Source organism: Taudactylus pleione, unplaced genomic scaffold (genome assembly GCF_031769625.1).
Source record: "Taudactylus pleione unplaced genomic scaffold, aTauple2 ptg000209l, whole genome shotgun sequence".
Taxonomy (NCBI): domain Eukaryota; kingdom Metazoa; phylum Chordata; class Amphibia; order Anura; family Myobatrachidae; genus Taudactylus; species Taudactylus pleione.
Genome location: NW_028284611.1, coordinates 953,103 through 970,252, shown reverse-complemented (window position 1 = coordinate 970,252; position 17,150 = coordinate 953,103). Strand labels below are relative to the sequence as shown.

At 39.5% G+C, this 17,150-nt stretch overlaps 1 protein-coding gene across 2 annotated transcripts in view; it reads left to right on the top strand.

The window, feature by feature from the left end:
- The window catches only part of LOC148517801 (brain-specific serine protease 4-like), a 155,577-nt gene that overhangs the window by 32,666 nt on the left and 105,761 nt on the right, over window positions 1-17,150 (top strand). For both annotated transcript variants that reach the window (XM_088478154.1, XM_088478153.1), the window contains exon 3: window positions 15,922-16,193. In XM_088478154.1, coding sequence (XP_088334280.1) covers window positions 15,922-16,193 — 272 coding nt within the window. The remainder of the gene's footprint in view (window positions 1-15,921; window positions 16,194-17,150) is intronic.

Genomic DNA, 17,150 nt, shown 5'->3' with positions numbered 1-17,150 from the left:
AAAACTCAGTCTTTTTGTCTGTTTTGCCTCTATGCAAACTATATTCATTTGTGTACTACAAATTCTTTGATAGCACCACCAACAAAGTGTCATCTTTCAATTAAACCTCTAGATAGAGCTCCACGTTGGTTCAATAATTATTATCATATCAATATATTTCTTACACTGGTGCTGACTCACCCCCTACAATATATAAGTTTGTTCCCAGAAGCTCTGTTCCGCTGCACCTGAGAACTACTGATTAAAGTCTGTTACTGTAAAGTCCTAACTATTGCTCTTCTATCCTTCAGACTGCAGCTATTCCTAATATTCTACATTCAGTGGCCCCTGTTCAAATCCAGTTGGTCCCAGTCCAGTCCAGAGACAATAGTCAATTCCAGCCTAACTTCTGTTCTAATCCAGCCAGTCCGAGTCCAGTCTAAAAGCAACAGTCAGTTCCGATCTGAGTCCTGTTTCAATACAGCCATTCCCAGTCTGATCCAGATGCAATAGTGAATTCTAGCCTGACTCCTGTTCCAATCCAACTGGTCCCAGTATGGTTCAGAGGCAATAGTCAGTTCCAGCCTGAATCTTGATCCTATCCAGCCAATCCAGTGACCTTAGTCAGTTCCATTCTGACGCCTGTTCTTATCAAAATAGCATATTCATTGCCTATTTATTTCCTGCTTCCTGTAATTTAATCTCTACCATAACTCATGCATAAGAGTTACATACACCAAACCAGTTTACAGCACACAACATCCTCTACTGAACCATATCCCTAAGTACACAGGTGTCTTCTGATGTGAAGGTTTGCTCTGGCCACATTTGGACAACATTCAGTTAACCTTGCCTCCTGCAACACCAGCTCCAAGTTCTGCTCCATTAGTTTCAACTTCACTTACTTCTTCTACTGTTCCTGTTCCTCGGCTTTAGCTACCAACTCCAAGCAAACTTGATGGCAACTCAAAACTTTGCCATGGTTTTGTAAACCTGTGTGAAATCCACTTAGGGCTTCTACCTCATAACCTCCCAACTATAAGGTCCAGGATTGCTTATATTGTTTCCTTATTGCCTGCTTTAGCTTTGGCCTTGGTCTCTCCACTATGAGAGCAGGCTGGTCCTTTATTGTACAATTACACAGATTTAATTTCCACCTTCCAAAGACTTTTTGATTAGCTAGGCAGACCAATTTCAGCTTCAAGCAGATATCCTCCATGTTCTACAAGGCTCACGCACCGTAGGACAATATGTAGTGCAATTCAAAATTCTAGCTTTAGAATTGATTTGATCATTTGATTGAATGATGAGGCTTTGCTTGTAGCTTACTGGAATAAACTCTTAGATAAAATTAAAGATGAACTGGCTAATTGACATTTACCAGCTACATTAGATGATCTAATTTCTTTATGCACCAAAATTGACCTTCACATTCATGAATGAGCTAATGAAAGATTCAAAGGTGAACAAGCCAGAACAATTCTGTAAATTCACCCAAAGTATTCATTGGGAGATGAACCAATGCAAATAAATAGTTATTGCTAAACCCCAGAAGAATGTACAAGAAGGAAGCAAGAAAAATGATGCCTTAACTGAGGAGCATCTGGGTATTTCTTTGGTTAATGCCCAATCCATCCAGGCAATGCCTGAACCTAACCTTTTGTGGGGAAGTCCGGTTAGGGTTGTTAAAGAAACCTACTCCAAGTTCTGATAGTGTGTTGCCTGCTACCCTAGAGTTCGCACATGGGGCCTGATTCAGACCAGCTTGCTAGGATGCGTTCGCACATAGGCCGCCGACGTTTGCAATCTACGCATGTGTGTAAGTCGCGGTCCGCGTGTCCGAACCAGTCCATGCGATCACAAAGTTCTGGCACCGTGTACACAGATACCTTGCTAGAGTGAGTGACAGGATGAGCCGTTTGTGGGTGATGACAGGGAGTGGTCGATGGAAATGGGGGTATGGTGGTGCGAACACAGGCTTGTCTTTGCATTTGAACGCCATTTCAGGTGAATGCATAATTAAGACGCAGCATCAGCATACACATCACATGGCTGTATTACACACTGCTGCATTCGCAGTACTTGCGGTAGGGTATGGCCAGCTACAAGTGCTGAGTATGGGTCCGATGTTACTCAATGTTACCGATTGTTCCATACACTTCCTGGACATCATGTTTATTACTAAGGGAAAGTGGGCATCTTGTGTCAGGCTGGTGGGCATCTAAAATCATACGATCACATGGCAAGACACGGTGGGTGTGCTAATGTCTTCCTAGAAATCATGGGATTTGCATACTTACCTGCATCCTAGCGAGCAGGTCTGAATCAGGCCCATGGTTCTAAAACCTTATCTGTGGTTATTGATTCAGGAGCTGCAGGCAATTTCCTTTCTCTCACCATGCTCCTAGAGTTGAAACTACAGTACCAGACAAACCTTTATTTAATCCCAACTCTCTGACTGCTTTTGAAGTTAATCGTATCTCTGATGGAACAATTACTCATCAACCTGCACCAGTTATTCTGCAGATTGGGCTTCTTCATTCCATGTTAATTGATTCCTCATGATACCTATGAGAGAATACGATTACTATATCGTATCAGTACTTCATATATATCTAAAAAAGTCAATAAGCAAGAACAGTAATATTATTCAGAGAGATATATAGCATGTGAAAGTAACAATTTGGATTTCAGCAATATGCAAGTTTAAAACCTAGGTAAAATATTGTTATAATCAGAATTATATGAATCAGCTGAAATGATTAGTCTATGAATCCACTGCCGAACAACAACTTATTAATGTGTAAGTTTAAGCATAATAAATAGTGCAGTAACAAAAGTTGTGTGAGGGAAGTGTCCTCCCTGTGTGCTAATGTGCATCTGCTGTTAACTTTCATACCCAGGTGGGCATTGGAGGGTTAATGAGAGTGACAGCCCTTATTGCAGGACTTATGGTGCTTCTGCTGTTAACTGGTAGGAAAGACAAATGTCCCCCCACACAATTAGAGGGCATCTAGACAGAGAGGAAATATACAGTAAGGTACCTGGATATCAATAGACAATCTCTCTGTCGTGGAAAAGGTGAGGTGCTGTAAGCGCTAAAACAAACTCTTCATGTGCAGCGTAACTGGTATGTCCGACGTACGTTTCACCTGAGCTTTTTCAAGGAAGTGCAGCCTAGTTACACACTCTGGGCCTGATTCAGACCTGGTCGCAAGCGCTGAGCACTCGAAACCGTGTTGATGGTGGCCCACAGCACATGCGCATGACGGAGCCGGCTCCGTCATGCGCATGCGTGAGACCCGCTTGTGACGGGCACTCTGTCACTCTGGGTCTCGCACCAAAGGGGGCGAGCTGTTGATCTTGAGTGACAGCTCACCCCTTTTGGTGGGCGGGCCGGGGGGTGGCTGCCCAAACGGAGGCATTGCCATGAGAACGCCTACCGTTTGGGGGCGGCCCCACAGACATCACCAGTGATGTCAGTGGGAGAGCTTCCTGCTCAATTTGAGCCAAAAGCTCTCTGGGGCTTGTGGCCATGAGAACCTACCACAAGGGTCTCTTCGCAAGCAACAGTGGGGACGCCTTTGTCATTGTTTACCTGCCTATTGATTGTTCAGTGACCATTATCATGCTCAGCTGGAGGCAGGATTGATTTGAAAGGCTAGATGTTGTTGCAGAGAAGTGCAGAGACACTCTGGAGCTATCACAATACTTAGTATTATTCAAAAATTATAGTAATTAGTAGGTCCTGACTATCACCTAATATGATAATAAAACATAAGTAAAAAATATAAGTAAATTTATAAGTGAATCTCTGATTCACTTATATAATTCACCTTATGTCCCCTTGTCTACATGGACAGGGGGACAGGACATTTGGCAATAGGTAAGTTTGTGTGAGTGTGGTAGGTAAGTGTGTAATAAAATTTTACAATCTATGGTGTGCGACTTGTAGTTCTTTAACAATTTTTTTACAGTGGGGGTCAGGTGTCAGCCAAAAGGCAGGCATGCTAGCACCTGTAGTTCCATGGTAAAAACATTAATTTATATCTATTTTTACCACTATTACCCCTGCACCCACCGCTCCAGGGGTGCGAGGAAGACCCCCAGGCTTCAAATTAAGCCTGGGGTGCTCGGGAGAGGAAGAACTCCTTTATTGAGAGGTCCATGCCTACAATGAGATCCCTGAGTTTGGGCTGACATGCTTGGGGTGATAATGCTTTGGCCGGGGAGACCCTGTGAAAGGGTCCCCTGGCTGTGGCATTACACTGTGGCCAGATTCGAACCCAGTGCTGGTTTTAAATATAGGGGGACCCCTATGCAATTTTCCCCTTCTATTTTAAAACCATGACAGGCTTAGCAGCCCAGTGCTGGTTCCTACATTTTTTTTCCTTTTATATTTAGGAACCAGGACTGGGTGAGTATTCCGGGCTGGTTATGCTTTTTTGGGGGGCCCTATGTATTTTTTTTTTAAATTAACAATTTAGGTAGTTTACATGCAGAAACATACACAAATCACGCTGATCTGTGTATGTTACTACCACACTCACATCTCAGGAGGTGGTCTATTTGAAACTTCTAATTAGCTGTGAGTTTTCTACAATTACACCCGAGATTGGAATTATGATTCTTAGTAAATTCCCGAGTTGTATCTTTTTCAGTGAAAGTACTTTTGAGTTTGGCCGATGGTGAGTTCAATCGTGTTTGCAATCTCACCCGATTTTTTAAGTGTAAAGAGAGAAAACTCTCCCAAACTCACCCGAGTTTGTCTTTAGTAAATTTGCGCATTAAAAAAATGCCTAAACTCACCTGAGATTGCAATCTCAACCAAATTTGATTCTTAGTAAATTTACACCTATGAATCAGTTAAAATGTAAGTTTAATTCAATCATTAAAATTGCATGTGCAAACTTGGAAATAACTAAAAAATTTACATAAAATAAAACAAGATAATAGCTATAAAATATAGATAAAATGAAAAAAATTGCCAGCAAAATAGTTATAATGTTTGTCCATTCAATATAATCCATACCTTAAAGTCAATCTTCAGATGTTGCTGGTTTGTTGTGAACTGAGAGCCTGATTCAGCTTTGGAAATACAGTGAGATATAGCACTTAACTGATCATCTTGGTAACACCATGTTGCATGACATGGGCGCAGATTTAAAATGTGCAGAGAGATTTAGATTTGAGAGGGAGGTGTCCAAACTAACATCTAAATTGTAGAGTAATAATAAAGCTGTGCAGTATTTGTGGGCTACATACAAAAGCAGCCAGTATTTACCCCATATGCAAAAACATGTATGTATTTACACCATTTGCATTGCAACATGGTTTGTCCAGGTACACAGTTAAGTGCTAATTCTCACTCTATTGCCAAGCCTGAATCAGGCCCTATGTTACTATATCAGCCTATAATACAATTACTTCAGTGTTTCTAATGTTCTGTGCCACTGCAAAAAATTGCTGTTGGGCTCCTATACACAAATAGAAATGTTACTGGGTAAATGGAAGTTGGATTAAAAATAGTGCACTTACCCAGGTCAGTCTCAATTGTTTAAACAGTTGAACCCAGCGTGTTTCATATGCGGTCTTCCCTCTCCCCAGCCTGTGTGTCCCAGTCTATGGGGTGACAATGCTGCTATTTGTGCTTTGTACACAACTCCTCCAGATCTGTGCATGGAGCGTGGACTGTGCCCGAAACAGTTTGGCCTCCTGGGGATGTCTGCGATCTGCCTCTTACCTTTCCCCAGCCTGTGGGTCCTGCTCAGAGGGTAAGGGCTGCTGCTTCAGATGCTCTGGTGTAAGCATTATTTCCAGCTTTCGGCTTCTGAATGTTTTCTGGTTGGTGGACTGATGTGTTGGGTAGGCGTGTGTCTATGCATTTCACCCTATAGGGCTACATGAGGGCATGTTCTGAGCTGGCTAGTTCTCCTTCTTTATATCCAAGTTTGTTTACAGTTGCAAAGCAACCAATGGTTAGTTTTCCGTGCTTGTAATTATAGTGGCACATGCAGATACAATTCTTATTAACAACAATATATGTATAAAATTATACATTACATTCTGATTCTTTTAAGTCCATTGTAATAAATACAGTATATAGTGTGATGTAGAAAAAGAAAAAAATAATCTAAATAGCGCCAATCTCTAGAAAATCAAACTTTGGTTGTTATGACTTCTAAGAAGATTCTTGATTACCAATATAATGCAATTAATAGCAAAAACTATTTCTGCTGCTAATTTTCCGGATATAATTTTGTTAATTGCAAGGAGGATTTCTCTAAGCTATTTTAAGAGATTCTGGTTACTAACAAAGTGCTACTTTGTCTCAGGGACTATATGTTGCAATTGTTTCTGGATGACCAACTTATTATCAACAGTTTTGCAGCCTTACAACATTACACCTAGGATTTTATGTGGTGCTTAAGACCTTTGAATGGGTTTTTTAATGTCATAATTTTTTTTATATGTATTGTTACTTTTTTTTAGGTTTTTCTTTCTTTATATGTTTTCTGCCTTTTATGAATTTTTTTGAATGTAACATTGATTAAATTGTTATTTGTATATGCTCTTGATTTTTTATTTTGAGAAAGACATATGGTGGTAAGTTTTTAGAAGTGATGTTGCCCATAGCAACCAATGAGATTATAGCTATTACACAAGTCTGCAAAGTTTAAGGTATTGAAAGATTTTTTAATAATACTTTTATATTCTTAATTATACTCCTGTGTACATCAAGAAATAGTATATTTAAAAAAATTACCACATCACATTTATAAAGGGTTACATGCATTTTTAAGAAAAAACAAGAAGTTTAATTGCTTTTGACATATTTATTGTGAAATACGAAGAAGTGCAGATGATATCACTGTGTTTTTGTCTTAATTACATAATAAAATAACAATAAAATCAAACAATAATAGAAACAAGACCATAATTATTGAAAAAATCGTTAATATTGCGTTTTTTTTGTCTTCAAACTTTGCTTTGTCGCTTTTCGCTTATAAGCTTTTTCTGTGTCATCTCTGTGTATCATCCAGCAGTAGTCAGCAATCATGCTGATGTCCCAACGACCCTGGTATCTTCTTTCTACATCTTTAATGGCTTGGTAGAACATTTCACCCTGGTCATCACTATAGTGTAGTGTAGTCTGTGTGTGTAGTGTGTACTGTGTGTGTATATGTGGTGATAGGCAGGAGGTAAAATGAGCCAGCACAGGGCAAAACTGTGTTGCATCTGTTGTATTTGGTTCCACCTTCGCCAGCTCACCTTGTAGCTGTAGCTGTTGTGTGTGTGTAATGTTCCTTTAGACAGTATGGGGTTTAGGCCCTTTGTAAATTTCAGCTTCTGGCCCATGTGGACATTAATCTGGCACTGGGCGGGGGGGAGTTTTATGATGAGAACTGAATTGCAACGTTCTATACTACCGACTGAATTCATTTAAAACAATGTTTTATAATAAATGTAGGCAGAATACATTTATTACTTTAAAGAATATGAAAAAACTTACTTATTCATAAATACACGTTTTGCAGAAAAACATAGTGTGATATGCAAAATTGGGAGTCATTTTCCTGTTCAGAAGCCAAAAATCTATAAGTATCATAAATTTGTTAAAAGAGCTTTTTCATCGCAGACCTGTGTTATCTTCTAGAAGGTGCTAGTTAAATGTTAAGTACAATCTGATTGGTTGCTATGGGCAACATCTCTTTTAAAACTCACTTCTAAAAACTCTCACTTTAGTAAATTTACCCCATAGTGTCTTAATATAGTGTCTTATTATAGTGTGCTATAGATGGTGGGATTGCTGTAAAAGAATTATTTTTCTTGAAAGTGTGTCTATTGGTAAGTATTGTGTGAGTTGATTAGAAATATATTGACACATACTGTAAAAACAAATAATGGTTACAATTTGAATACAATTTGCTTCAAATAAATTTTAAAATATAAAAATTAAAGGAATGGCAATGTGTTAGACCAAATACATAGGCTCTTTCAGAGTATGTACAGAAATCAATATTGAGGCCTTGTGGAGTGATGATAATCATCTTCTAAATCCATTGCAAGATATTTATAGAGAGATCTCTACCTCCAAGGGTTTTCTATTTAAAAATGCAAAATCCAAGATAGTGGCTTTTGGCGCTAAAAAGAAAACCTCTGATTTAATAAGTCACGACACACAGCTGTTTATATGGTGGCAAACCAAAAACATAAGGAACAAATATTTAAAAAACAGCGCTGTGAAATGAGAAAGTGTGCAGTGTACCCACTGTTTAATAAAACAATTTTATTAATAAGACATATATCAACACTCTAATGATCAATATTCAAACTAAAAAATCATCACAATAAAAAACATGTAAATACGATACAAGTAGGTAGCAATAATGACTGTAACACAGTACCAATACGTGTCCAAATCCCCACAGCTCTAATATAAATCCCAGACACAGGTATCAATTATATCCTCACAGCTGCATCCAGCTTAGGAGGAATGTCTATATATGGGAATGGTTGCTGGATCCACACACAGGCTGTGTATAATCAGAAAAGATGTATATATAGTATGAGAAGCGACTTCACAGGGCTCCCATTCTCTGTACCTCGATCCGAACAGAGAAAATGTAAAGCGGCGTCTGCCGCGAGATGATTACAAAGTAGCGACTTCACGGGGCCCCCGTTTTCTGTATCACAATCTGACCAGAGTGGGACTTGTGCCGGTACGGCCGTTGGATTTAGATGGCAGATCTTTAGTGGAGCGCTGTCTGCCGCACAATGCAAACCGAGTGCCGGCTTGGAAATTCCCAGCTCTCTGCCTCTCAATCTGGGTATTGACATGCTGCCTAGTTCGTGGGTCGCATTTCCCTTTTTTTTATTTTACCAAGATCATGAATGCCTACGGGGACAAGAGGACCAGTCCAGGTAATGTAGGTGAGTATGTGTGAGTGAGTGTGTATGTATGTATTAAACGTATACTGTCACAGTGTGTGAGTATTGTGTTTATTTAAACATATCTTTACAGGTGAACTACAGGTACCAGTGGGCCCTTAATGCCCCGCATGCTGGCACTTGTGGTTCTCCAAGTACCAGCATGTGGTGGATGCTTGCTGGGACCTGCAGTTCTACTGTAAAGACAATGTTTATACTTATCTTATGTTACAATACACTTACACTATCAAGTTGCCACCCAGCACCCAGGGGTGGCAGGGATAGCCCCTGGCTATCAGAGTAGGCCTGGGGTTCCCTGGAGAGAGGGGTCCCTTCATTGGGTGGTCCCCAACTCCTCGAGGATCCCTGGCCTGGGCTGACTAGCGGTCAGGAGTAATGTTTTGGCTGGGGAACCCAGTGATAGGGTTTCCCTGGCTGTGACATTACTCCCCCACAAGAAAGGGTCCAGTGCTGGTTGTGGGAATTACAGGGGAACACTACCCATTTTTTCCCCTGTATTTCCAGAACCAGGACCGGATCTGAGCCGGGGCTTGTTGTGTATTTAGGGGCGGGACCCCATGTCATTTTTTATTAACTTTATCTAATTCTAAGCTTTTTAAAGTAAGATACATGAATGCATCTCACTGATCTCATGTATCTGTGTCAAAACAAACTGCTCATGCTGAAAATGAAAGCGTGAAGCAGTTCTATTCAGTCGGGGCTTTGAATTTAGTTTTGAAGTGGGATTTGCTATTCGATTTGTACATGAACATGCAAAAACAAACAGCAAATCACTGTTCAAAAATGAACCAAATCGAATTAGATTTAGAAAAGGCTTCTAAAATCGAATTTTAGTAAATGTGGGATTTGAAGAGGGATTTATACATTCGATTCGATTCAATTTGAAGTGAGCTAAATCAAACATCAAAACAAAAGTAAAAAATGAACCTTGATAAATATACCCCATAATGAGCTCCAAAGCAGCCAAAGAAAGGGGCAAAAGAAGGGGGAAGGAGTAAAAATGGAGAGAGACGAGCCAAGAAAACAGGAGAGAGGAAATAGTTCAAAGGACAGAGGGCTACAGTATAGTAAATAAGAAAACACTAAAAAAGGAAACTCAGTAAGGAAAAGGCAAAGCGCAAACAAGATCAACTACTAAAGGCAGTCAAGAAAACAACAATGCAGTTCCCTGCTCAGATTGTAAGTAAAAAAGAAGCCTGCATAATTCATAAGCCTGCCTTAGATCAGCTTCAAAAGTCCACTGCCCAACTTACAGTATGTACCCAGGCAATCAATAATTTTATTGGCACTGCAAAACACTAAGTATTCAGTTAAAGTATATACAATGAAACAAATAATTATGACACAAAATGGGCATAATTTACTACAACTATGTTGTTTAAAGTAGGGATGTGCACCAACTTCCGTGTTTTGGTTTTGGCTCTGTATCTCCATCAAGGTTTTGAATCCAGATTTGTTTTTGCAAACCACTCTCAAGTGTTTTGTATCCGGATTTTTTAAATAAAAATATAGATTAAAAGTTTTAAAAACAACTGAAATCATGTAATTTTTTTATACAATCCAAAATCCCAAATTGGTATTTAACATCCGAATTCAGAACCCGCAAAAGATTAGAACTGCAACCTGGATTTACCCGAATCTCCTCAGGAAATTAGAACCGCGACTCAGATTTACCCGGACTCACGAAATTCGGGTGGATTCAGATTTCTGGAGAACCAAACCGCACATCTCTAGCTTAAAGTACTAATTCAGTTGATAGAAGAACATGAGCATCAACCCAGTTGTAGTGCTGCGGTTGCTGCCAGTCATGATAGTACTTCAATATATACTAAAGGTGGTCCAGAGGAAAGAAAGGTTTTGAAATCATACCTGAAATCTAAACAATATTACACAATGTTAAAGAAAACATCACCTCTAACAATAAAGGGAAAATTTACTGCTAAAAATTAAAATTGCCAAAATTTCATACACCACACACAGTGGCAAGGAAAGCCTCAGGCCATGGTCTTTCTTTGCAAGTGGTGGTACTGCTACTGCTGGTTTATGCACAAGAATGCCTATTGCAGAAGCCAGGGCCAAACACTTAGGCTTCTTTTAAAATCTCACATGCTACATCATCTTACTCTAAGTCAAAAAGCCTGGATCTGTAGTTAATATACTAACTGATTATTGGCCACTTTAAATGCCTATCAATTTAACTGATCCAGACAAGGAGCGCTGATAAAAATAACAATTTATTATATATTGTATAAAACACGGTAAACATAAATAAAAGAACATATAAAGAACACACAGATATATACAGTAGCAAGCTGATTCCTAATAAATGAATTCTGTAAATGAATATATGGATACCACCTCTGCAGAAGGTGTCTCCTATGAATTTAATTACAGAACCATCTGATTCATCATATGCATAGAGCTGTCTCTGATATCAAAAATAAACAAGGGTTAACCACCAGTGTTGTTATAGATGATTGATGTACATCTCCAGGTATTAATAGACTTCTGGACTTTGGGCCTGATTCAGACCCACTCGCGAGCGGCTGTCCGCTCGCAAGTGGGTCGATGGTCTGCACTGAGCATGCGCACGACGGAGGGAGCTCCGTCGTGCGCATGCGCCAGACACGACGAGCGAAGGACTTTCCTTCGCTCGTTGTGTCCGATCAAAGAGTGCGTGCTGTCAATGTTGATTGACAGCACACCCCCTTTGGTGGGCGTGCCGGGGGCGTGCCTCCCTGACGGGGGCGTTCCCACGGGAACGCCTCCCGTCAGAAGCCGGCCCACTGACATCACTAGTGATGTCAGTGGGAGTGATTTTGGCTCTGATAGAGCCAAAATCACTCTGGAGCTTGCGGTTGAAAACCTCAACTGCAGGCTCCGGCTCGCAATTTCGATGGTCGCGATGGTCACGACCATTGCGGCCATCAAAATGCACGCTCGTATAGCCTGTGGGTGGTGACCCACAGCTATACGAGCGTCCAGGAGGACGCTCCATGAAAATGGAGCCCGGCCCTCATGCAGAGCGTGCGCTCTGCTCAGAGCGTACGGCTCTGAATGAGGGCCTTTGTATTAAGTATCCAAACTTGTATCGATTGCAAATGATGGCAGGGTTTGATACAAAGTGTCCTGATGGATCAACCCACTGTCACCGCAGTATGGAATAAGTCTCAAATAGAAACAACAGGGTCCGTAAGGAAAGGAATAAAAAACTGGCTCACTTAGTGACATGCATTGATGGTGCTTACCGCCGGCCGGTAGGGAGAACGTTTCAATCCATGTGCCCAAAGCAGATGGAGCTCCACCTTAGTCACTCACGTGCCTTTGTTGTTAGCTCCGTACTTGGTGTGGCCACATAACAGACCCTGGTAGTTGTCTTGAGCGCTCTGTCTTGCAAAAAATGGGAACAGCTTGCAGCGTGTGTATGCAGCACTTACGCGTTTCTCCACTGCTCTTACTGGCAGTTTCATCAGAGGGTAATTCACCTGTTGATCCTCTATTGGAAGGTCTCTTCCAATAGAGATCCAGTAGTAATTAGTAGGATCAGGAACATATGTATGGGTGTGTATCCATACTATTATAGTGCATATAACTTTACTGAACGAATCAGATGTAATAATGTATTTATTTAATAATTAAACAGTTATCTGAATAAATATATTTATATTCAACTAAAATTATCAGTCACAATCATTTATATTTAAAATTATTAAAAAATAACATTAAGACATCTGGTAAGGCTTAAATATTAGGCTACAATTATTGACACCTCTACCATGACTCAATCTAATGTATAGTAAGAATAAATAGAACAGTGGAGGATTATTTTTACAAACTAGCTTTAGTGTATTAAAGCTGCCCATCATCCAGAGTGTAATCTGAAAGAGTGTTTAGCACAGCCGGGAACCTTGTGAGCGGTCATGGTAGGACATTTCTTTATCAAAATGTGGAAAAACTGATGTTCATAAAATTGAACTACAAATTCTATGAGGAAGACCTTTGCCGCTTAGTGCAACAAAGTACAGAGACTTCTGTATTGGTGGATTCCAGAGGGGATTCTAGTAGGCCCTGTTTCCTGCTGGTCCTTAGCAGATACATACTAGTATCATCAAATCATATAATTAATTATTCAATTCAACTAGGCCTTAAATCCCGAGGAATCAATCTCATTGAAATTTTGGATGCTTGTTTTGTAACAAAGCTTTAAATGTATTTGATTTGCTTTTCATATAGTTAAATTATTAACAATAGTCAATTAAGCAAGATATTAATCAAATATTTAAACAATTAACCTCATTAGGATTTTGAATGTTTGTTTTGTAACAATGCTTTCCATTTCTCTGATTTGCTTTTTTATATTTTAATTATTAACACTAATCAATTAATCGAACAATTAATCAATAAATGAAATAATCATTTAATTAATCAATCAAATCAATCTCATTTGGATATTTATATTTTAATAGTTTGTTCTATTTTAATAATTTAATTAGTCAATTAATCAATGAATCCTTTACCTGGCTTCCACTAATACTCCACCTATACTTGTCTGTGCTAGCCTTGGGCCTCTGCTCTAGCTTATATTAAACTTCCATCCTGACTGCCACTGCAGTGCCACTCTGTTTCCTAGATATGCTCTATTCTTTTTCAAACTGCCGTATGTTTGTGCCGCTGCTCTGTTGCTTAGTTTAGCCAGTCAGCTAGCTGCAGCCTTTGTCCAATATGGGTGAAAACAATATTGTGAGCTGCGAGGTCACCAAAATTGACTGCAAATTAATGTTAATAATACTGTAGGAAAAGAAACAGGCCCAAATGTCATGATTTTAGCTGTTTTTACCAAAAAACAAAACATAATGACGAATTAGAACCAAACCAAAACAAGGGGGTCCACGTACATCTCTTGTTTTAAGACCGTTTGGCTTAATTATAACTTTTATTGTCCATCTCTTCAGTTCCTCAAATACAAATTATTAATACATCACTTTCCCTTTATTCTCAGTATTATACCACAGGGCTTACATTAAATATGAGGTTTTCTATGTACTACAGTGAGTTCTTTACACTTATATAGTGAGAACTATCCAGTCAGAAAAGATTGTGATGGCAAATCTGCGACAAGTCACTGCATCTGATTCTCAGTCACACGTTATGTTAATGTTGGACTCAACATTGTCTAATGGTGCGTACACACGGTACAACTTTTATGAGTGATTTGAACACTATCGTTCATATTGTTATCGTTCATATCATTCACTTTTTGTCAGTCACCAACTTGACCACTCTGACAATGACCAACGATGTGTGTTCCTTCATGAACGATAACAATATCTATGGTATTTCAAGCATGCAGGCCAACTTGGATGATTTTGTAAAGATTTGCCTTTAAAAAGATAGCTTCAGTGAAATATCTCATAGATGTCTATCATAGATATCTATCAGTGTGTACAACCAAAATCTATCATAGATATCTATCAGTGTGTACACTCAATGTCTATCATAGATATCTATCAGTGTGTACAAACAAAATCTATCATAGATATCTATCAGTGTGTACACTCAATGTCTATCATAGATATCTATCAGTGTGTACAACCAAAATCTATCATAGATATCTATCAGTGTGTACACTCAATGTCTATCATAGATATCTATCAGTGTGTACACTCAATGTCTATCATAGATATCTATCAGTGTGTACAACCAAAATCTATAATAGATATCTATCAGTGTGTAAACTCAGTCTATCATAGATATCTATCAGTGTGTACAACCAAAATCTATCATACATATCTATCAGTGTGTACACTCAATGTCTATCATAGATATCTATCAGTGTGTAGTGTACACCCAATGTCTATCATAGATATCTATCACTGTGTACACCCAATGTCTATCATAGATATTTATCAGTGTGTACACCCAATGTCTATCATAGATATCTATCAGTGTGTACACCAAATGTCTATCATAGATATCTATCAGTGTGTACACCCAGTGTCTATCATAGATATCTATCAATGTGTACAACCAATGTCTATCATAGATATCTATCAGTGTGTACAACCAAAATGTATCATAGATATCTATCAGTGTGTACACCCAATGTCTATCATAGATATCTATCAGTGTGTACACCCAATGTCTATCATAGATACCTATCAGTGTGTACACCCAATGTCTATCATACATATCTATCAGTATGTACAGCCAATTTCTATCAGATATCTATCAGTGTGTACACCCAGTGTCTATCATAGATATCTATCAATGTGTACTCCCAATGTCTATCTTTTATATCTACCAATGTGTACAACCAATGTCTATCATAGATATCTATCAGTGTGTACACCCAATGTCTATCATATATATCTATCAGTGTGTACACCCAATGTCTATCATATATATCTATCAGTGTGTACACCCAATGTCTATCATAGATATCTTTCAGTGTGTACACCCAATGTCTATCACAGATATCTACCAGTGTGTACAACCAAAATCGTTTGACCTGCACTACAGAAAGTTGGAGGGAAATCTATCAACGATATCTATGGTTGTTCAAGTTTTCCCGTGTGTATGCAGCATATGTGGGGCTGGGTGCAAGTTTCAATGGTGAGACTGATGGTTGCATCTACAGACACCCCATGTGGTTTTACAGTGTCTGAATGCAAAAAGTTGAGGTCTCTGTTCCTGTACATTTCAGGGAAAGGGCTTTTGCAATCATTAGCATGTTCTGTCAGATATGCTACTACGCAAATTATACTAAAGTGACAGTAATAGCATGCGACTTAGAATCAGCCCCTCTATAGGTTATTAGTTGACCTGGGGATCCATTTAATAAATGTGTAATAAATGGCTCTTACAGTACTTTACTGTTCATGGTGTTTTCACAGCTGTAATCCTCCATCTTGTTCCATTTTTCTGAAAAATTACCAACTGTCTGTCATTCCTGGAGAGAAGATATTAATATATTGTCTCTGCTTTTCACAGCTATTCCTCTATATATGATTATACTGTTTACCTTGGGAAATACCAGCTGGATGTGACGGATACTCATACAATCATTGCTTATGTGGATAGATTTATTACAAATCCCCTGTATACAGGAACAGGGAGCAGAGGCGACATTGCGCTGGTAAAGCTGGACAGACGTGTCACCTACACCAAGTACATTATGCCAATCTGCCTGCCCTCTGCCCCAATCACCTTCCCCTGTGGCATGGAGTGCTGGGTGACCGGCTGGGGCATGATCAACTCTGATGGTGAGAAACGTTTTTATACAATAATAGCTAAAAACTCAGAGATGAAATAATATCAGGTCAGAAACACACAGTTCCGTGTACACAGATAGAATTATGGACACTAATAAGGGTGAAACTCTCTCTCACTGTGCATGTGTCCCGATAGTTACCGATGATGGGCGCAAAATGGAATTGTTTTTAGATCCAAGCAATACTGACAGGTGTTCCTGGGCGATGTATGGGGTGTGTGGCTTTCATCGGCGGACATGTCAGCGGGGGTATGCCGGTATCGGGGATTGCGTCCACTGCACTGGCGGCCATGTTCCGTCAGACATTCTGAGAAAACATGGAGCTGATATAATATCCAACGGTGCTCCCGATTTCCAACCAATGGGGTGATTTTTTTGCACATTGGTGGCATAGAACCAAAGCTGGTGGGCATCTCTGTAGAATACCCATAGGCTGCAGCCTTAGCATAACTTCATAGTAGCAGTTGCAACAAAAACTGTGGAGAAGAGTTTATGAAGCAACAGGAATGAAAAATAGTTATTACAGGTGGTTCAGTAATGCCAGTAATACAGCACGAGTCTCTGTATGTGAGACCAGGGGAAGATCGATACTCACCCAACTAATGCATGGAAAAGATCCATCAATGGTTGCATCATGGGATTGACATGGGAGCATCATGGGAATGACATAGGTGTGTCATGGGAGTGTCATGTGAGTGTAGCTAGACTTGCTAGTTTGAGACATAGTTGTAGAGAAGGGAAACCTGTTTTAGAAGGATATTTTGCACACATCATAGGAGTAGGACTGCAGATGGAAAAGCATAAAGCCGTGTGTATGGCCACATTAGTATAAGGGTGTGAACCTAGCCGCCATACACTGGGTCTCACTGCTCCATTTCTTAAGAAAAGAAGAGACTATGGCTGCAGCCAAGATTAGTGAATTGGGAGAATGACCTGAGGACCTGAGGAG